The 23,001-nt window shown below is 39.7% G+C and overlaps 1 protein-coding gene across 1 annotated transcript in view; it reads left to right on the top strand.

Moving 5' to 3' along the window:
- Positions 1-23,001, top strand: part of ANO2 (anoctamin 2) — a 148,404-nt gene that overhangs the window by 104,992 nt on the left and 20,411 nt on the right. The window contains exons 15-19 of the mRNA XM_054281997.1: positions 6,368-6,442; positions 12,333-12,534; positions 16,260-16,371; positions 17,586-17,643; positions 18,499-18,599. Coding sequence (XP_054137972.1) covers positions 6,368-6,442; positions 12,333-12,534; positions 16,260-16,371; positions 17,586-17,643; positions 18,499-18,599 — 548 coding nt within the window. The remainder of the gene's footprint in view (positions 1-6,367; positions 6,443-12,332; positions 12,535-16,259; positions 16,372-17,585; positions 17,644-18,498; positions 18,600-23,001) is intronic.

Here is a 23,001-nt window from a genome sequence, read left to right as displayed (position 1 = left end):
TTCATCACATTCTTGGGGACTTTTCAGGAGATACATTGAAAAAATAAAAGCTGAGCAGGTGACAGGGTATCCCTTCATGCCCTGAGCTGAATTTGTGACATTCCAGTACCACCTTCTCTACTATGGCAGGCCCAGGTACCACAGTCAGGGGCTTTGGAAATCCCACCAGATGTATTTGTACAGCTGGCCCTTTGCCTTCTCAGGATCAGCCTCATTATGATTTATTAACCATCTACAAAGAGCACTGACAAACAATGAATATTTATGACTACAGATGTAACCCTATTGTTTGTGCAAATGACAGTGTTTTCCTGGTAATATTCTGAATGGCTTCAAGTTGACATAAATAATTCATACTTGGAAAGCCATATGTTAAACTGTCATTGTAAAAGACTAAGTGCTGCCAGTTTTCACTTGAACCGTATGTAAATATCAAGCACTTGATATTAAACAGCGATATAAAGTCTAAGCACCTTAATGCCACTCACACAATAAAGATTGTAATATGCCACAGTGCATTGAGTGCCAGTGTCAAAAGAAGTTTAACTGCAGCAAAGGAACCATTTTTATTCCTTAGTAAATTGCAGCATATTAATTTAACCAAGTCTGGCTTTACAGATTTAAATTACAGTGAGAGCAGACCTCCAGCCTTTGTTATTATTACTGTGTGAAGGAAACAGCTTGAAATATTAACACAAATATACTCCAAGTCATTAGTTTTTATCAAGGTACTCTTTGCGTGCATGAGACATACATTTACATACATTTAATATGTGTATATATATATATGTGTGTGTGTGTCAAATGCTGTGCAAATGTCATAGAATCATGGGATAGCCTGGATTGGAAGGCACCTTAAAGACCACACAGTTCCAAGCCCCTGCCATGGGCAGGGACACCTTCCACTATCCTAGGTTCTCCAAGCCCCATTCAACTTGGCCTTGGACACTTCCAGGGATGGGGCAGCCGCAGCCACTCTGGGACTTTTTGTTTTTCATTAGGAATTTCAGAATGTAGTGTTAAGACTCATAAGGAGTACAAAGCTCTTGGATTCATGGGTTCTTCCCTCCATGCTGCTAGCATCTCCACTGACAGAGATGAGGCTGGTATCCTTTTTCCTGCCAGGCTCAATGGCCGGAAGCACAGCCCTCACCCACCACATGACATATTTCTGGTCCTGTGGGAGGGCTGAGTCTCCTGAGGCACAGAGACTTGGCTACTCACACACACTTCCATGAGCCCTGTTATGTGGAGAGTCAAGTCGGTTGCCCATGTCAAGGCTGTAGCCTGTGAGAGATTTACTTCCAACCCCATTACAGGAGAAGAAATACAGCTGTGGGCTTGGTTCATGGTTCCCATTCTGAGGGAGTGGCCTCAGCCAGCTTAAAAACCACGAGGTGGCCTGATCATAGTTCAGAAGAACGCACAGCCACACCTCAGAAGTCTCTCAGTAGATGCTCTTAACTGACAATTTTGCAGGTAAATGATAAGGCTGAAGGATGCAGATGGGCAAATTCAGCTTGGAAATACACCATACATTTTCAACAGCTAAGGTAATTAGCAATTTGAATGACCTAATAAGGCTTGTAACTGACTGTTCATCACACAAATGCTCAAGCTGTGGTTAGAGGTTTTTTTTAAATAGTTAAATCACATTTATTATCCTTATAGCAAAAAATTTCTCAAGGAAGTTGTGTGGTTACAAAGGAAACTAAGACTGGGTGGTTAAAAATAACATTGCTTAGCCTCAAAATCCATTAATTTCCATGATCCCAGTACTGAGCCTTGCACACACTTCTTAAAGCTCTCTGTTCTGCATTGCTTCCACAGTTAAGATTTAGAGTGTGTCCACTGAAAGCTCCACTGACAGATGTGGTGTGTCTGTGCTACTCTGCATGTTTCAAGGACAGCAAAAAATTTTAATTAAAGGTTTTGCAGTTCTTCATGTGCCTCCAAATGAACCTTGGCAGTTTGTTTTCCATGTGCAGTCCTGAGACAGAACATTGCTCACAAAACACAACCACGTTTACTGTTAAAATTGCTGCTTGAGCGAGAAGAATAGAAGTTAAGTTCTCTTTTAATGGGTTTGAAATCAAAAGCGCTTTCTTTTGCTTCAAGTGGGAGTGTGAAAATAGAACTTCTAGATTCAGACAGGGATAGACACAGGCATTGCAGGTGCTCAGCATGACAGCAGTTTTTGCTTTCCTCACAGAAGTCTGAGGGCTAATACAATCCCTCAAAAAGTGTTAGTCCCAATACAGACTGAAAGAATCCCATGAACTCGGCCGAATTTTCTTAATTGTAATGACCATTGTGGCTACTGCATGACCCCAGGAATGCAGTCCTTGATTATGCCTCTTTTTGTGACATCACCCTGGAACTGGTTATTTTTCACAACTGCACATTCTGCCGGCCTTTTCTGGCTCATAGTTTGCAAATGTCTCTGAAGGATCCATTTCTCCTTGTCTTAAACTTATTTCCAGGCCAAAGTAACACTATAGGGACCCCTTATTTCAGAAGCAGCTTGCTTTATGCCTTGTCTTGAGCCTGCAGGGCACAGACAGTGCTTCAGGTGCCACATAAATACAAAAGAACTGCATTTATACCACAATCCATATTTCTAGGTGCTCATTTGGACAGTGCAGTTTTTATACAAATTAAAGCTTTTGTATTGAACTAGAAATTAAATTAGAAATCTACTAAGAAATGTGTGCTTATAAAAATGGCAATTACTTATTTGAAGCTTCCTGGGCATACTTAGAAATGAATTTCTGGATTTTGTTATTGGAAATATAATTTTGTAGCTTATTTTTGTTGCTAGCAGTGTAAGACCTTAGAGAGGAGTCCTAGATTTTGTTCTTTCCTGAGCATCTTTTACTGAATTTCATTCAGTTATTACAGCTCTGTGCAAGTCCGCTGAAATCATTGAGATTACCCAGGTGCAACCACAATGAAGACACTGAATTTCAGCACTGGAGCTACAAAGCAGGATGGAGAATAAAGTAAATTTCTGGTTGTACTCCCCAAGTGCAGGTTGAGTTGGCATTGCTGATGGTTAGAAACACCTGTTTGGAGGAGGTGTCATCTTGAGGGAAAAATATCAATTAATAACTGGAATACTTGTGATCTGAGCAAAGTGGCTGTGGTTTAATTCAAAGAGAAGCATAGAACTGTTTCCAAAAGCTGCCTGGTGCTGTCCAAGTGCAGAGTACTTCCAGGTTTCCACAGCCCAGAAGCCCATCCTGAAGATGCAGAGCTGGATCTTTGCCATGTTAGGTAACTCATATGGAAATAAACTGTCCAGAAAAATGAAGAAGAAATTTAATTTTATCTTTCTTTCTTTTTTGAATATTTTTAATTTCACTTTTTATTTTTAATAGGGAAAGAGCTGTAGCTCTTTAAGGAATACATTCCAAACATGATTAAACATTAAAACAGGAACACATCACTGCACACAGACCAAAACCTGCTTTTTCCTCCACTAGAATTTTAAATCTGTCATTGTATTGAAGGAAAACAAAAGTAAGATTTTTAAAGTAAATCTTTTAGTTTGCCTCTGGCACAAAACCAAACAATTTATATTATGAGGTTTTCTGTCTGCATATAAATATTCCCCTGCAACACAGTTCATCATGGAGAATGTTCCTCAGCGTAACATATCTGTCATGAGATTGTTTTACAGATGATCCATTTTGTCTTGTTGTGTTGATCAATACTTACGTTTTTGGGCTGCTCCAAATAGAGGATCTTCCAGCCCAGCTCCTGACCCTGCACAGGATCCCCCAACAATGCCACCCTGTGCCTGGCAGTGTTGTCCAAAAGCTCCTGGAGCTCTGGCAGCCCTGGGGATATGACAGTTCCCTGGGGAAATAGGAATTCCCTGTTCAGTGCCCAACCACCCTCTGGGGGTGGTTTCCTGCTGTCCACCCTAAACCTTCCCTGACTCAGCTTCATTCCATTTCTGGGGTCCAGAGACCCTGTCTCTGGTCACAAGAACAGAAGGTAGCTTTCCACTGCCTGGATGGATGAGGATGAACTGGGAAAAACTGAGATGGACTAGGAGCTCTGGGAGGGAATACAAGGAACTGAAACTTCTGAGATGGACTGGGATAGACTATGATGAACTGGGAGATCTGGGATATTGAGTTAAATTTCCAGGTTTGTTTTTGGCGGTGTACGCTAAGTAGCTCAGTTTCTTCATCCAACATTGCCTTTATTCTCTTGTTGGCTTAGCAACTCCTCACGTTGTTCAGATCTCCCTTTGGCTCAGTGCTACAGTCCATGGCAAACGCATGGAGAAATAAGGTTCAAGGAAGCAATACATGAAAGAGTAAGCTGAGAAGACGGCCTGCTGACCATCCTGGTGTAACCCCAGCCAGCAACCACACACTTCCCCAACAGCAGGACTGGGGAAAGAATTGGAAGGTTAAAAGGCAGAAAATCCCTGGTTGGGATAAAGGTAGCTTTATAGCAAAGCAAAACAAGGAATTAATTCCCTGCTTGCCATGGCTGGCAGCTGTTCAGCTATCCCCAGGAGAGCAGGGCTCCATCACATGCAACAGTTTCTCAGGAAGACAGACACCATTACTCCAAACATCCCTCCCTTCCTCCTTCTTCCCCCCACTTTATACACTGATCGTGATGTCATAAGGTTTGGAATGTCCCTTTGGTCAGTTGGGGTCACCTGTTCTGGCTGTGTCTCCTCCTAAATTCTTTCAGCAGTGTGGCAGCAGAAAAGCAGGAAAGGCTTGGCTCAGTGTAAGCTCTGCTCCACAATAACAAACCCACCTCTATTATCAGCCCTGTGTTCAGCACAAGTACAAAGCACAGCCCCATACAGCCCCTAGTGATACTGTAAAATGTGGTTTCCTTCAAGCCTTCTGGGAATATAATCACTTAGAAATTCTTTATGTCCTGTAGAATTGCTGAGTGTGTAACGGCCAAAATGCAATTAAACGCATGTGTGCATTCACAGGAATGCTTTTTCAAGTAGCATTCCGGCTACATGCTGGACTCTGTGTATGAACTGTAAAGAGTATTTTTGTGCTGTGTACACTGGGCCAAATTATTGGTGCTTCTGGTTGGGTCTGCTGTGCCCCAGTGCTTCCAGGACTGTCCCGAAGGAGACGCGGTCACAAGAGGGGCTGCTGAGTAATGATCTCTCCCAGTGTCTGAGGCACCACCACCACCATGGCAATGGATGTATAAGGCAGGGTTATGTCCTAGGTCTAATTCCACATCCCAGTTAGAAAATCCACAGCTGCATTTCTGCACTTATATGCTGCATTCCTAATTCTACTTTGGGAAAGCTTCTTACAAAGGCAAAACACTCCCAGATTTTTATGTTTATCCATGGGCAATTGTGCCTTGGAAATGGTTTATAGGCAACCTTGGACCTGAATTCTAATCTGATTTAAACTCATTTAAATTCAGAATCACTCTGGGCTAACTCCAGTGTAAGGACAGTACTGGTCCATGGGGCAGCAGCGGTGCTTCACAGAAATACCAACAGCAGCTGGCTTTGTGCCCTTAGTTAATTTGATTATATAGTTTTAGTTTAACTTAAACAAAGTAGCGACCTTATTATTATTTTAAGAAATCTATTTTGAGAGGAGGGAATCATATTTCTCACATAAATCCATCTTCAAATGTCTTCTTTATATGTACATGCAGCTGGGGCTGGAGTTGAGTTTGTGTGGGGAGGGAAAAAGTGTACTGGATTTCAATGATCACAGTTGCTTTAAATTATGCAGGGAAGAAGGAGATGCTGTTTATGCATTAAAAAAACAAGGTTGGCAGTGGGGATCAGAGGGGCCTTACCTTTGTAGTTTCCCTTTGCTATAAAACAAGTACCAGGGGAAGGATTGGGGTGCCTTGCCAATAACTATCTGAGGGGTTATATTTGGTGCTTGTGACCATTAGGAAAAAAATCTGGGTTCAATGGTAGTCAGCATTCTTATCAGGGTTTCTGTCTCAAGCACTGTTCTTCTGTAGTTTTACAAGAAGCAATTCAAAATAAACGCTTGAATCTTGCTTTGCCTAAATGTGAATTAAAGTCAATCTCAGGAATTTCTCCTGATATGAACTTTAGTAGGACTTGAATACATGTTTTCAAATACTTAAATCATAGTTGCATAGGATATTTTCTTAATTTTGCAGACATTTTCTACATGTCTTATTTACTCTTCCCCTCCTTTATCTTCAATTAAAACCTACTTTAAAAACATCCGTGTTCTGAATTGCATAATAAACTTCAAAATCACAGCAGAGGAATTGAGAATGGTTCTCAACAACAAATCCTATTAATCATAATATTTCCTATTGTACAGTTCTGTCACATCTCTTATTTTATGTGTTTTGCCTACAGAATGAAAAGGAGAAACTGACATGGAGTGACCGCATGCCTGGATATGCAGCAAACTTTGGACTGATTCTATTCATGGTAACATACATTTCATTTCTGCTTTTATTGTTTATTAGGTGTGAGAAACTTTGCCATGAGCATCTAGAAGGAAACCCTTGAATTGCTGTTCTCAAATATGTTAAAAATCTGAAGGTAAGGTCAGTTTGGGAGAAATACTAGGAAGGCTCATGGAGCTCAATGCCCGCCTCCAGCTTTAATCTCTTTTTCCAAAGGCTGCTTGTGGAAAGTCTGATTTGCTGTTATGCCAGCTGTTCATTACACAAATTCTGCCTCTCCTCCAGGGTTTCTGCTCCATCTCTGTTATCCAATGAAGGGATAACATTGATGATGTTGTGAGCACAGTATTGCATATGTTGGTCACAGTGACGTTCGGAAAGGTTGAGCCTCTGAACAGGCGACATCCAGGTGAAATAAATCAGTTGCTGATAAATATTTATCCAAGACACGTTCAGGGATGGACTGTACAGTAGATCATGGTATACAGTAAGATCATGGAACACAATCCTCCCTTTTGAGCAAAAATCAGGTGTGCAGGACAGCCCCTAAAGTGGGAACACCATTGTCCTAGTCAAAAGTCAAATTTCCAGCAAAACAAACCCATCATGAAGCTACTGGACTTTGTAAACAGCCACAGGAAGGCCTGGGAAACAAACCTGAAATTACATGGTAAAGGATCCCATTATCCATCTGGTTACAGTAATTACTGACTGAAACCTTCTGTTCATACCTACAGTCACTATAAAATGGCAATGAAAGGCCTGTTTACACCTTTGCAGCATGTAACTAGGGAAACCCACCTGCAGCCTAAATTAAGATAGCTAAGTGTATTTCTAATTTACTCAAATTTGCATATACTGAACCAGATGTCCTGAGAAGATTTTATTTCTTTTTCTGACAATCAAATGCTCACATTAAAATGAATGTCTACATCCTTATAGATATGTTTATATATTTATGAAGAGGTATGCATTGCATATTCAGAATATTTTCTCTACATTTTAGATGTGTCCTCTATGGAAGTACTCACAGCATTTTGAGTGAGTTTACCATGCTGTGGCCATACCCAATATTTACTTTTTAGGCAGAATCTCTAAGTGTCATGAGTCATGACTTCACTTAGAGCAGGCCACACTGAGTCTGACTAAGCACACAGCCCTGACTGAGCTTTTACAAGTCATTCTTTTGCAGACAAGGTGCTTACATGTGCTCTTGACTTTCACCACATGTTTAATTCTCCTCTAAGCATGAGCCTAAAGTGCTTTCCTGACTCATAACCTAGGTATTACCCTCCCTGCTTACTGTAACATCTCAGAGAGATTTATAAAGGGTTATTACCTACAGTTTGTGAGATGTAAAATGCAGAACTCCAATTCTTCAACTTCTGTTTGTGACTAGTGAAACTAGGCTGACTTTCACCATCTGCAAAGCAGACACAATGATCTTATTTTTGCAATATTTTGAGCATTATGTATATATAAGTACCTACAGGAGACAACTTGCAAACCATGCATGAAATTCAAACCCACTCTTGATGAGGGAGAGCATGCTCTGCTATTCTACATGGATATTGCAAGTTGCTCTTTACTGTATGGGATGTTTCCCTTTTTCCTGCTAGATTAGTTAAAGAGGAATTAGAATGATCAGACTGAAGTTTTGTTGTCAGTCTGTGAAATAGAATTGCACTGAGAAACCTTATTGGGCTTGTTAAGCTCTATTATTATTATTATTATTATTATTATTATTCACCCAGATTAATTATTTTAACTATAAGGCCTACGTACAAAATAAATAATAAAATCTTGAATTTATGTGTGGATGCAGGGGTACAAGAGTCAGACACAGACCTGCACACAAGCAATTTCTAGTGCTGTAAAAGCGATGGTTGAATTTTTAATGCTAGCTTTCCCAGGCCAAAAGGGAAAGGGTGTTCCAAATCTATAGGTGTTTTCCATGAAAATTTCTACATTGCTATAGAGTGATGCTGTTTTGTTCTGTCCCTCTTTCCCTGAGCTTTACATCCCATACTTTCCCTGGTGATTCTTGAAGCTGGTAATGGCTTTCTTAGTGTAAAATCTTTTCTTTTTTTTTCCCCCCTCTCAATTTCCATATTTCTGTTGTGTACTTCACTTTTGTGAATCCTCTTTCAAGAATTGTGTCATGGTCTTTTCTTTTTTTTCTGGCTTTTCCTCTCTCTGTATTAAGCTAGGCATGCTGGTTTTTTTGTTCAAAATGCAGGTTGAAAAAAACCATTCTGTTTGGTTCTCTCATCCAGTCTTACATCACCAAACAATTCCAAGGATTAATTCACACATGTGTGGATGCTTTAAAATCTGATCAAGTCCTTTTGTTGTACACAAAGCCTCGCTGGACTGCAGAGGGGGCAGAAGATCCAAGTCTGACTTGAGCTATGCATTTTTGCAGGGATTGTAGGACGGAAATTCACAAGTCTTACTTTTGCAGTGTGAGATCAATGGTAGCAGGAGATTTGGGCTCAGCTGGGCATCTAAAAGCTTTTCTTGAGTGTGATTAACAATAACACAACACAACTTATAAACCCCATATTTAGAAGGCGCATGTTGTGGCAGAGATTTCTGAGTTGGTGTAAAGATGCTGGTAGTGCTGGGAGAGAGCAGGGTGGCATGGAACAATGAATCACTGGGGCTTTTCTTTGTTTGGCTGAGTCAGAGGAAGGAAGAAAATCAATTTGTGTCAGGCAGAAGAGTTCAGCCTCTTCCACCCTATTCTCACTCACATGGTGTAATATTTGACTCTTGAATAGCCCTACTTGTGGGCCAGAGAACTATCCGGACATTAAATTGTTATCCTACTTGGATGGAGGTAGCAGCCTAGCCCACAGGGTTTTATAGCTTCCTTCTCATATCTAGCTTGCTTGCTTTCCTGTTTGTCTTCATTCATACCAGGCTCAGTAGGTGACCTTTTCTGCAGCCAGTTTTCACATCTGTTTCTAAGCAGTTTAGTCCTGGATGGACTAGTTCAGCTATTCAGGGAAGAAACTGCCATAACGGGGGGGGGGGAAGGATGGCCAGAGGGAATGTTGGCAATGACAACAAACCCCAAACTGGGCACCTGAACAAATGGTGGCCTGCCTGATCAGGAATCTGGGCAGAAGAGGTATTTTCAGGAATGAGAGAAATGCTGTGAAGATACAGGAACCATTCCCTCTCGGTGACTGTCTGGGGAGTGAGAACTATGCTCACAGTAACTGTGCACTCCTACAGGCCCTCCTCAATTTTCTCCTCTTGCTGGATGCACAGATAATGAAGACTCCTAAAGGAGTATTTTTCCATCTGTGTCTAAGCAGATGTTTAAATTAAACAGCTGAGCAACTGAGAGTTTCTGAAGCCCTGGTGCATTTGCAAAGCAAATATTTTTGTTCTTTAAACAAATAGGACTTTTTTTTTTTGTTTTAGTAATTTTGTACACCTTGCTATGGCACTGCATGGATTTGAAAAGGTTGCTACTCTCTCATCCTCCAGGTCAGGAATCCTTAGGTCAGGTTCAAGTTCATTGAACTTTCATGATCTGAAATTTCCTCTTTTTCTGTTTAGTGTGGATTGTCCTTGACTCTTCTTCCTGTACTGTTAAGATATAATTCCTAAGTGGGAATTCATGGTGGAGAGAGGTGTGTATGGAGGCTCAGGGATCTCATCAGCTCCAGAATGAGGCATCCAATTTCTGATTTTCCTTGTCCACCACCATAGTGAAAAAAATTGCAAAGAAATCCAGGGGAAAAAACCAGGAAGACAGTATCAGGAAGATGATTAAGAAGGAGGAATCTGTTGCTCAGTTGAGAAAAAGAAAGGAGCTTAAGGTGTCTGTAGAGGTGGAAGGTGAAGTAAATTAATACCAGGTGGTGCTGGTTTGTTTTCTTCCTTTGTTGGGGATTTTACTTTCTACTCTAGTGATTGTAATGGGGAAGAAAGGAAAAAGTTATGGTTCTTGTGTTCCTGCACCCATTCTGTCACTGCAAGGTAGTTCAGCATGAATGTGATTTTTTTTTTGTCTGTTCATTTGGTAGGTAAGTCAAAAGAAAAATAGATATGAAAACTAGAAATGTTTCCTTGACACAATGAAAACTACAAAACCAAGAGAAATGATATTTTATGTCATTTGAAAAGTTTTCATTTAAACTGTTTCAGGTTCAGGCTTTTGTCATTCAACCTACATTTCATTTGAAATTAATGAAACAGTTCTTTAAAAAGTAAAATTAGATGTTTTACTAGGTCTAACTAGTACTATTTGCTGACAAAACATATTTGACAATTTCATCTGAAAACTCCAAGACTTTCTCCAAATAATTAATTCTTAGTATGTTTACTAGTTCTTCATAAAAGTGTGCCCAGTTTTCACCTTCAACCTTTAATAATTTGACTCTGATTCTTGTTGTGGTTCTTTTGCAATAGTGCCTTTTCATTCAATAACCTTCCCCTGCATACAGGAATTCAATAAACTATTGCTGGATCATTAAAATGAACTGTTAAATTTCCTTAAACCTGTGTTTTGAATCTGGGCCCCTAGGCCCATTTTAATAATTGCAGTAGTCTAATCTTTCACATTGAGGTAGTCTCTTTCATCTGATGATCTCAAGATGTTTTACCTAAAATAATGAATGTACACTGGAATTCTTGCTAAAGGCAAAAATGAAAGGGAAAAATGTACCTTCTCCCCCTTTTGTGCTGTGATGATGAAAATTTGTTATTTTTTATTATTGTTTTAATGATTTCTTTTTCGTTGTGGATTGGTTTAGATTTCTTTTATTTTAACAGAATACCACAACCCTGTGAAATTCAAATTCTTCTTGTAGGAACTTGATCTTTAGCAGCAGGGCCAACTTTCCTCATCTCATGGGTCAAAGCTAGCCCACAAAGAATGCCAGGGATACTAAGTGATTTCTGGGACACAAATGTAAAGTGAACCCCTAATAACCCTGCTTAGGTCAGCCTTAAAGGAATAATAACAGGGGAATAATAACTTTAATTTGTAAGTTGGCACTTCTGCTGTGTGCAGGTGAAGCTGTTTGAGCCAGCAAAGCCCATTTACCTGACTGCACATAAATACAGGCCTTTCAGTCCAAGCCATCTGAATCTATTGTCAGATAAAAGATCTGACAACAATAATTCCTGCTTTTGAACCCAAATTTCACTGCATGAATGATGTGTGTAGCTTTAATCAGAATGGACATGCCTATCTGCAGGAATCCATGAAACCAGTATAAAAGAATCACAGATTGGTTTGGGTTGAAAGGACCTTGAAGGTTATTTAATTCTAACTCCCTGCCAGGGGCAGGGATGCCACTCACTGGATCAGGACACTCAGGGCCCCATCCACCCTGGCCTTGGTCTCTTCCAGGGATGGGCCAGCCACAGCTTCTCTGGGTAACCTGTGCCAGGGCCTCAGCACCCTCACGGGAAGAATTTCTTCCTAATATCTAACAAAAAATGTCCTCTTTTGGTTTAACCATCCTCCCTTTTCTTACCACTACCTACCCATGTAAAAAGTTACTTTCCCTCCTTTTTATAAGCCTCCTTTAGATGCTGAAAGATGGTATAAGATCTCCCTGAAGCCTTCTCTTTTCCAGGCTAGACAACTCTCTCAACTCTCATCCAACTCTCTCAAACTGTCTTCACATGAGAGGTGCTGTGAAACATCCAGCCCCCGATCATCTTGTGTCAGTTGAATTGTTGTGCCAGTTTGGAGTGTTGCATCAATTTCCTTATTTCTTATTTATGCCCCTGTTTGCTGGAGAGCCTTTTATTTTGATCACCTGCATGTTGTCACCTCGCACTAAGAAACAGCCCTGTGATGCCAATTCATGGAACACACCCAACCTCCCAGCTAAAGCTTCTGTTTCCAGGCTGAACTAATCCATTTGTTAATTTGTTTGCAGATCATGCTGGCGTTTTCAGCAGTGTTTGGTGTCATCGTCTACCGAATCACGACAGCAGCAGCCTTGTCCTTCAGCACAAACGAGACAACCAGGTCCAATGTTCGAGTGACTGTGACTGCCACTGCTGTCATCATTAACCTTGTGGTAGTCCTCATCCTCGATGAAATTTATGGAGCTGTGGCCAAATGGCTGACAGAAATTGGTAAACTGCCTCGCCACATTCCTCATTAATCCATGTATTGACACCAGGGGGTGCAAGGAGGGTCCAAGAGGAGTATTTCCTCCTGGATGGGGCCTGTGAAAACACTCAGGCCTGCGAAGGTACCCCTTTAAGTTAAGAGCTGCAGAAAGTCAGTGGGTTGTTTAAAAAATGTTGATGGCTCTGACAAAGTTATATTGATGTTGTTTCCCTGATGAAAGTTTTAACTATTTCCTTACTGCTTAAATTATTTTTTGGTTCCATTTTGAGGGCATGTCTGGGCTGTACTTTTTATTAATGATTTTTACTGCAGTTAGTGGTTGGACTTTAGAAGTTTATTTTAAACATCAAAATATTGTTGCAAGCCTGGCTATTTATTTCTTTTGAAGATAAGTCATTCCTTTGACTCCTATAGAGCTTTAGGCCTAAAGTATTGATTTGTTATATACATTAGGTTAAAGATGTTTACTAATAGGAGTTTAGGCTGGGCTTTATTTTATTATATAAATTAGACCAAGGATGTTGACTGATAGCACCTTTACATGAGGTTACTCTTCAGACTTCTGTTCTCAATTTCTTCAAACACTTTTAAATTCACAAATGAAAACATCTCTTTCAGTCCTATTTTTGGAAGAACATTGCAAACTACAGTTTTGCAGTTGTTAGAGGTCCAAGCCTGAATTGTGGAAGTATGATCCTGTTTAGAATAAATTCCTAAAGTATTTGAAAGATATTAAGACAAAGCAATTAATTTTCACAAATTGTCACTCTGGTGGGTTCATTTGTTTATTTCTGTTTTGCACCAGGCTTTGGGCAGATTGTAACAGGGTTACACAAATGGACTCTGTTCTAGTAGCATAAATGAGCTCAGGCTCACTGTTCAGGCCAAAATTGTACCCAGATTTTCAGCTTTCACATGACAGACTGCTAACTGTGTGTGACCTGATCAATTCTGTTCACTGCACCTGCCCAGGTAAGGAAGGGCACAAATGTTAAGGAATGACACAGCTCTATGGAAAAAGTAGGAAAAGATAAAGATGAGATTTCTCCAGCAGCTTCTAGGCAGGAGCTGGGAAGTGCTAGGCACTGCCATGGCCTCTCATTGGGAAGTGCAGGAGAAAAATCTCTCTCTTTGAAATGTGCACCATGCTGAACTGTGAAAAAAACAACAATTTCGTACTTGCTGATTATTTCCCCCCTGTCACTTTGCATTTTATTCTAATCCTGTCATTATTAGGGCAGCATTCCTAACCAATCATCAGATGTTTTGTTTAAGAAGGATCCAGTCAGAATAATCTCTAGTGCTACAAATTACATGAGTTAGAAAGTTCACTCAGGCAGCTTTCTCCAGCGCTAGGCTCAGATGCCAAATGTAATCAAAATGTTTAAAAATATTACAATTCATGCATGCTGATAAATGTTGCTTAACTTGTGAACTCTCATTACTGAGAAGAGAAAAACATTCTCAATTCTCATTTCACACTGCACTTAATCCACAAGCTGAAGAACATACTTGTTGGGCTGAAGGAGTAGCTCTTGACAGCATAAGTTTCTATTCCTGGCCCAAGTACACTCGAATCTCTGTTCAGGTAAAAAATTACATCTGTAAGCACAAGAATAGCACTGATAGCAATTGGGTTAATCATAGGATCATAGTCATGCATATGCCTCAATACCTCCTCAGTCAGGAGGAAAAGAGTAGGAGTTTTGTCGTTATCAAACAGAGAGCTTGTACAGGGTGGAGCAGGACTCCTGTGGGCCCAGCAGAGTGGGGCACTGATGCCCCTTTATCACAGATCAGACCAGCCAAAGTGCAGATGGTATCCTGCTATTCCCAGGGAGAACAGATTATCTTCAGTAATCAGGTGGTGCCAGACAAGATTTGCAGTTCACTTGTAACTCAGGACCACAGAATGGGTTGGGTTGGAAGGGACCTTGAAGTTCACCCCGTTCCAAGCCCCTGCCATGGGCAGGGACACCTTCCACTAGCCCAGGTTGCTCCCAGCCCCATCCAGCCTGCCCTTGGACAGTTCCAGGGATGGGGCAGCCACAGCTGATCTGGGCAACCTGTGCCAGGGCCTCACCAACCTCAACGCTTCCTTGTGGCCAAGGAAGAACCAGTGAAAAGAGGACAAAATCAAAGCTACTTGTGTTTGTCCCTTGCAAAGGCAACAGCTCCTTCAGAGAGCTAAGACCGATTCCACTCTTAGCTCAACTCATCCTCCACCTACAAATTTCCAGCTGCCTAATTTTGGTATAACAACCCACCACCGAGTGTTTAATTTTTTTTGGGATGAGGGAGTTTTCTCTCTTACAAATGCACCTATTCTGGCTGAATGCATTTCTCATGCAGCACATCCGACGAGCTGGAGGACAAATTCTACACATGCCTCTACAGCTATGGTATAGGATGTCTGAGGGAGCCTCTGGGACCATATATGGTGTGTAAATGTTCATCCAGAGGCTGAGCTCATCCATGCGGGGTGGGGGGGAGGTTCTCTGTAAGGCAGGGTTTAGGATTTTTCTCCCTCAAAAGAAAAGTTGCACTGCTGTTATTTGATATTCCTGCTGCCCTGAGCTTTTCTCTTGCGGATCTATTCAGTGTATGAGATCACCTACAAATTGTTTGAAGGTTTAATCAAGCTTTTTTATACTTATAGGTGGGTTATGCCATAGGGCTCATCAGGTTGTGCACTGATCTTTTATGAAAATGTGGTTGAAAGTATCACAAAGAAAGTCAGGCAGTGAGGGCTCATTAGGCTTTTCTTTCCCTTTAGTGCTAAAACAATTATGCAGCTTTTTTAAGGAAAAACACCCCAAAACAACAGCAAAGCAAACAGAACACTCAAACTGTGCCTGAAACAAAACCATACAAGTACAGCAGTATTTTTAATAAGTCCTTAAGCCAGAGCTCTGGATCTCCTTATTATCCCACACTTTCTTTGTGCCACAGAAATTCAGCCAAGAATGATAAATTTAATCATAAAATTATCTTCTCTCACATTAGATACAGCTCAGGATGAGCAGAGAAACACAAGGGTTTCACCCATATAAAATCTTTAAAAAAGGATTCTACCATCAATTTGAAAAACCTCTGTCTTATACCTGTGCTTTCTGCTGCCAGAAAATTTCCACAGAAATTGAAAATAAATCTGGGAACAGAGTAATGAATACTGAAAATACTAAACCAAGAAATATTGAAATACAGAACATATGTAGCGAATTGGTAACAAAAATGTGCCATTATTTTTGCACTTAATTCATTTAATACCTTATTCAAAAATGTATTTATTCTTGTATTTAGCATTAAACATTTCAACAATCTCACCAGAGAAAAGAAGGCTTGTGGACTACAAGTTAAGGATGCTTTTAAGGTGTTTTTTTTCTGGTTGAAAGTCTTTGTACTTTGCTTTCAGCATTCCTCAACTGAGAATACGAATGTTTTGTTATTTTAGTTGTGTAACTGTGTAGCAGATATACTCGTGTATGTTAATATCCATTATACAGCAGAGTAATTTATACTGCTTTTGCTTTGTGGAATTGAATACCTCTGGAAATCAGGTCTCAGTGACAGACCTAGTGGCTTTGGTACAAATTAGAGGTACAAAAGAAAAATTAATATAAGCCCAACGTTTGAAGTTTGGGGGTTTTTTGTACATGTTTGGGGATTCAGGGATTTTTATATTACTTACTGATTCAGTTCTCTGGTTTGCTTTTTTTCCCCCCAGAAATACCAAAAACAGAGAAAACATTTGAGGAAAGACTGATTTTGAAGGCATTCCTACTGAAGTTTGTGAATTCTTATGCATCAATTTTTTATGTTGCCTTTTTTAAAGGAAGGTAGGATAAATGTCCTTTACATATATATATTTCTGTATATGCATTTTTATATAATGTATCTATATTAGTGAATCTGTGTATAAAAATGGGCACAAAGGCCTGAGAGTGGTCATCTTTGCCAGCTCTGAAAAAATATCTTTGACAGGCTTATCTAAAGTTAACAATTCATTTTGGTTTCTTAAAAAAGTGTAGTTTTTATAATGAATGGTGGTGCTTACAGGCTTTAACTTTCCACAGTTTAACAAATTTTCCTTGAAGCATCATTTGGCAAAGAAAGGCCTTCCTATTTAATTTAAAATTTTGGAGCTCTTTTTTCTATTACTTTCACATTATTTTACATTATTCTCATGTATCAAATTAAGAAATAACTACAGTCAACTGGCAAATGAAGTGATTGACCAAAAAGCTAATTCAGCTCTCCTGCTAAATAACTGTGACTACCTATGGGCTCAGAATCCTTTTATTTTGGGACCCAGTCATCCACATGCTTTTGAATGGGAAGCTTAAAATGATTATTTGCTAAAACTTTGGCAAAAAATGTTTAAAACATCCTCTGGATTCTGTTTACTACCATTTTGCTCTTCCTTTTGGGGGCTGTAAAATTTTTTAATCTCTACTCTTCAATAATCCTATCCAGCACCTTTCATTTGAGGATGAATGATGCATTTTGCCAGCCGTTGCAAATATTGTAAGACACCAATTTAAAAAAGTCACCAAATTCTCTCTTTTTTAACCATTTTTTTGTGTTGTATGGTTCGAATAAAGTCAATATCATTGTTTCTCCTGGTGTAGCCAGAGGAGTACAGATGTACAAATAATTCCATTCAGGGCATTATTCACATGTAAGAGAATGTGAATTAGGATATGTGTCCCCAGGTTTATTTTCCATCTCTAATCAAGTGAGGTGTTTTTAATTATATTGTTTTATCACTGAAAAATATTTATTAAAATTATTTTATCCAGATGTAGTAGAAAACCATTTATAGAGGCCTATTTCTTTGAAATAATCAAAGCTGAATAGGTGCTGAACCCTTGAAAATTCATGTTTAAGAAGCAGCTTCTGAAATATTTTGATGAAATATTTTGACTAATGCAAATAAGTAAACTTTGATTTCAAAGTTAACTTATTTTTTTCTTTTTATATTAAATCATGGTGTCAATATTAGCTTCTTTTTCTGTTTTTATTCTAGTTTATATATTATTTTTGCTTTCAGGTTTGTTGGCCGTCCTGGTCGTTATGTGTATGTGTTTGAAGGTTACAGGATGGAAGAGGTAAGTACATATGAAATTCAAATTACAAATAAAATCTTTTACACAAAGAAATATGTGTACCGTGTTCAGTGGACTAGAGACAACAGGGGAAAAATAGAAAACACATGTTAAAACAAGCGGATAAATCTTTAACTTGAATAAACAAAACCCAGGGTGTCCATCTAAGGAAACTTTATAATCTTTCTTTCTGCAGTTTTGACTGTTTCATGGTCTTTCTTAGGTGAAGCTTCACCATTTCTGTGTTTTATTACTGGGCACTAAGGCACAAACATCCCATGGTTTGGTTGAGACCTTTGGGAAGTGTGAATCTGGCTTCCCATTCTGCAGATCACTAAAAGCTTGGCAAATTCAATAGCTTAAAAACCTGGAGCCATTTTGTGCTAAACTTATAAACATTTTTTTTTAATCCCCTCATGAATGGGATTGCTGCTGTGGGTATTCCCTTGAAAGCTGAGAGATGTACTCAAGGTTTGACAATAAAGCTGACATAAAAGTCTTTACAAGATTGAAGGTTTTCTTTCCCCCCCAGGAGAGATCAGCTTGGAAGAGTATCGATGATCCTGCATTATGGTTATTACATTGATTATATAGTAAATAATTTTAAAGGAAATATAGGAGACCCAGGGCGCCGTGGGTTGTTTCAGAGCTCTGCATATTTTCCATAATGAAGTTTAATGAGAGGAGATTAAATACCTTGTCAAACACAGATTTGAAGTAATCAATGAGCTCCATGATCTCACAAAAAGTGGTGGTAGGGACAGTGGGCACATGGAGACACTGGCAGCTCTCTCAAGTGGATATTTTAAAATTAATTCTCTAAATCCCTTCACACTCTCTGGTTTTGTTTAATTGCAGTGTGCTCCAGGAGGGTGTCTGATGGAACTCTGCATTCAGCTGAGCATCATCATGCTTGGAAAGCAACTGATTCAAAACAATCTTTTTGAAATTGGAATCCCGTATGTATCCTGGCCTTTTCCATTATGTGTTATTCCTATGGCACAGTAAATCAACGCCTTCATCCTTATTCAGATAAATGGGACTTTTGCCACTGCCTTCAGTGGGTTCTAATTGAATGTGATGATAAATCACATTTTTGGTTGTGGTGAAATGATCTGATCTGGCTGTATTTTATGTTGAATAATTTGCTATATCTTCACTAAATGGCTTAAAGAAAATGATGGAATATATGAAATAATTGATTTAAATTAATTTTAGAAACCAGAGAAAACAGGTAAGGTAAGATAGATCTTCTGGGAGTTTTCAGAGAAGCTTTCAGGACAGCAGCATTGAATACAAATTAGCACAAAGTGGAGGGGAGATATCCTGGGGGAAAGCAATAGCCCATAAAAAATGTTAAAATATATTACTTGATCTATGACTATTTTATGGGTTTGGGGATGAAATCCACATGTTTCCAAGGTGCCTTTATGTCATTCTGGGATGATGCAGAAGCAAACAGAGACACTGACAGCTCAATGCCTTTCTGCCATGTACTGCTTCAGTGCTCAAATACAGCAGGAAAAATCACCAGTGCCAAGGGGATCTTCAAGCACTAAGAATCCACTGAGAAAGTCCTGCTCCTGCCTCTTGGGAGGTTTGCTTCGTGGTGGCAGTGGCCTGTGAAATGCTGGAGATGAAGAGTCTGGTTTAGACATCTCAGCTCCACTGAAATGAGGCAGAATCTTCCAACTCTGTGTCAGCAGCTTTCAGGTCACATGCATAAGGCCATGATGATAGTAACTAGAAATAAAGAGGAGTGATTCTTAAAATATATGAAATATATTTCAAATGAGCCCTTTTCCTCCCTTTTCTCAGCAAGAACTTTTTTTTTCCTTGCAAGGAATTTAAATAGAGAGAGAGAAAAAATTCCCAAACAAATCAGATGTAGATTATGGATGGTTTCATTATTCTTGTGTCAAAGTTTAATAGGAAGGCCTGTTTTGTGTCTGCATCTCATTGAGTTTACATTTTATTTTGAGAAAAGGGTGGTAAATCATTCCCAAAATATCTGACATGTTGAAGGCTTAAAGCTTTCTCAGTGTAAACCTGCTGTAATTTGTTTCTTGTCTTCCAAAAACTTACTGCTACTGGACTTTTTAACTGGGAATTTTATGATGTTACAAATACTGTATTTATTATTTTTGACTCATGAAAGCATGGGTTGATCTAGTCCAAACAGAAAGTCATATCCAATTATTTTTAATTTCTCTCCCTTTGGTGCAAGAATGTGATAATTTCATCTAATTTTTCTCCCTCAGAACCACTCCCCCAACCTTCATTTAACAAACTGTGGTGGCCTCAATTTTTAAAACTCTTTAAAAACAATCATCCTTTCATCCTCTCCTTCCTAGATAAATACCTCATTTCAGTCACAGGGCTACCTTGTCATATTGGAATAAACATATCTGCTTTTCTTTGCTTGTCTGCATTCCCAAGAAAATTGTGTGTGTGTCTGTAGGGTTCGGCCCTTCTCCCTGGATGTATTTGCACCAGAAGAATAACTGAGCACATAATTAAATCAGAGTTAGCCTCCTGTTCCTGAATGGACCACTGTACTGGTTTGGGCTGGGTCCTCAAGGGTACCAGCAGCTGTGTTTTTCATTCCCCCTTGCCTTGTGCCTCTTTGGAGGGACTGAGAGTCGGGGTGAATAACACAGATTCTTCCATTGGCTCCCTGTATTTTCACTGTGGGCAGAGTCCAGGTGCTGCCACCAACCTTCTCCATGTGGAGAGACAGAGGAGAATACAATAAATAGTGATTTGGTCCTCAGAATCTGGCGCTGTCCCCTGCACATCTGTAACATGGAAGCACCTCTCTGCTGAGTTATGTGATGACTCTCATCAAAAAACATTTTCTTCCTCACTGAAGTCTTAGGATTTCAAGGGGTTATTTTCAGGAAATCTTTTAATTGGATTCACCAAAAAACCCAAGGCGTTTTAGGTGATTTGCAGAAATCACAAATCCCATTTTTGTCTCTTTCTCCTCAAAAACTACTGCTAAGTAGATGATACAAGCAGCAGTCATCCTTTATGTTCCTAGAACCCCAAACTGGAAAGAATTGGAAAGCATCTTTCCATGTCTTCATTCTGCTTTATCCGTGGTCAGTACTGGGTGAGGAGGGAAAATTCAGATGGCAGCCCTGCATTTTTTGGGGTACACATCCTTGCTTTTCCTTCAGTGTTTCTGCAGAAACTGCTGCCGCAGCTATATTAGATATAATTGCTGATCTCCTGAACCTTGCATGATTTCTTTTTTTAATTTCTGCATCCAGCTATAGCAAACCAGCTAGGTAAATGCAACAAGACTTGAATTATAGAAAACTAAACCCTCTTGAACTGAAATGTGTGTTCTGTGGGGCTGGAATTCACAAGTTTAACAGATGTAAATATGCCAAAGTTCACTCAGATGTGTCACATACCATCATTCTTTTACTGTTGCCATAGGAATTGACCCTAAAAGGCTGCAGGGCTTGAAAGCCTTAACCGAGAGTTCTTTTAAGACCCTTTTTATTCAGTTCTGGGGTTTTTTTCTGAACTTACTGAAAAAAACCCATCCATGTGGTTATTTTATTACTCTCTGGTTTTGACCTTGGTGTTAAACCCTTAGGGTGAAATCCTGGCCCTATTGAAATGAACAGCAAAACTATTGAATTTAGTGAGGCCATGGTTGTGGCCCTTCTATTCAGCATCAATTTCCATCACTTCCTTCAAAATATACTTAAATATGCTGGATGACAATACCAAGAGTTAATAAAATCCATTTAAATACAACCCTTCATAGCTACTATCTCTTATGTTTCACCTTTACTAAATTATTCTTAATTAAAGGTTTGGGTGGGGATTTGTTTCCTTTTTTTTTCTTTTCCTGCTTTTTATTGTAGTTTTCCTCTGACTGAGAAACCAATAAACCCCAAACACAACTGAAACTTCTAGAATCCAGGATATCTGAGTGTGCGAAGGAAGCATGGCTGTACCAAAAATCTCTGTGAGAACAAGAAATTTAGATACTTTTGCTCTTCCCCTGCTTCCTTCTTGTGCTTGTGAATGTGAGAAGGTGTTTCTTTATGTGAACTGACTGTAGGAATATGACTGAAGGAAGGCCTGGATCTTCAGTGTTCCTTTCCAAAAGCAGGAAAGAAAATTATAGGCAAGGACACAAGAGTCTGGGTGACTGCTCTTCCTTTTGTCCAGATACAAGTGCTCCAGCTACTCAACCTAGGAATCTTTTCTGTTTAGCTTTCTCTCTGCACCTATTTATATACAGATCAAAAAGCGTCAGCTGGAAGGGGAGCCTTAAAACCCCACCTGTTATGAATAATCCTTTGTTCCTGGCAGCTGGATTCTAGGGGCTTTCTGTCTTTTCATGCAAAACCTCCACATTCATCTCTGTTCTAGCAAGTACTCATAGAATCATGGAATCATAGAAAGGTTTGGTCTGGAATGGAACCTTAAAGACCTCCCAGTTCCAATCCCCTGCCATGGGCAGGGACACCTCCCACTATCCCAGGTTGCTCAGAGCCCCATCCAACCTGGCCTTTGACAGTTCCAGGAATGGGACAGCCACAGCTGATCTGGGCAAACTGTCCCACGGCCTCTCCACCATCACAGAAAGGAATTTCTTCCCAATATCCCATGTAAACCTGCTCTCTGTCAGTGTGAAGCCATTCCCCCTTTTCCTGCACTCCATCACTTTCAATAGTCTATTTCCATCTTTCCCACAGGTTTCCTTCAGGCATTGGAAGACTCAGTTAAGTCCCTTTGGAGCCTTCTTTATTCCAGGCTGAACAATCCCAATTGTACAGCCACTGAAGACACAAACACTTGTGCCAACAAAGTAATTTTCCTGCATCTGTTCTCTTTCAGCCTGCCCTCCAGATGCCTCACCTCTTCAGCCTCTATCTATTCCACTCTCACTCACTCCACAAATTCTTTGTTTTTCCCAGTCATCATCATTCTTTCCCCTAGATACCCCAAATCCAGCTGCTCCTTCTTACTGTATCAATAGAGAAACTGTTGAATCATCTCTCTGATTTTTGAAAAGGAGCCTTCATCTAATCACCATGTGCTTACAGCCCAGCCAGGATCACTTGAAGCTTGATTTCTCTCTTTTCATCATATTTTTTTCTCAAAATCCTGAGTGTTATTGACAGGTAGTGATTTTATGCTCACTTCAGATGCTTGTTAACGTGCATAATGCAGTGCTTATTGGTTATACTGGGAATTACAATCAGCATAATTCAACCATGTTCCCACCTCTTACCTAATACAATAATTTGGTGTCAATCCCCTCTGAGAAGCTGCAGTGTCATTTTTAACTGCTCTAGACACAGCCTGATAAAAACCTGGTAATTTTCTTTC

Source organism: Melozone crissalis, unplaced genomic scaffold (genome assembly GCF_028551555.1).
Source record: "Melozone crissalis strain CALT ecotype California unplaced genomic scaffold, PUWL_Pcris_2 ptg000033l_1, whole genome shotgun sequence".
NCBI lineage: Eukaryota > Metazoa > Chordata > Aves > Passeriformes > Passerellidae > Melozone > Melozone crissalis.
Note: the sequence above shows the minus strand (reverse complement) of the source record. Positions and strands in the feature narration are given on the sequence as shown.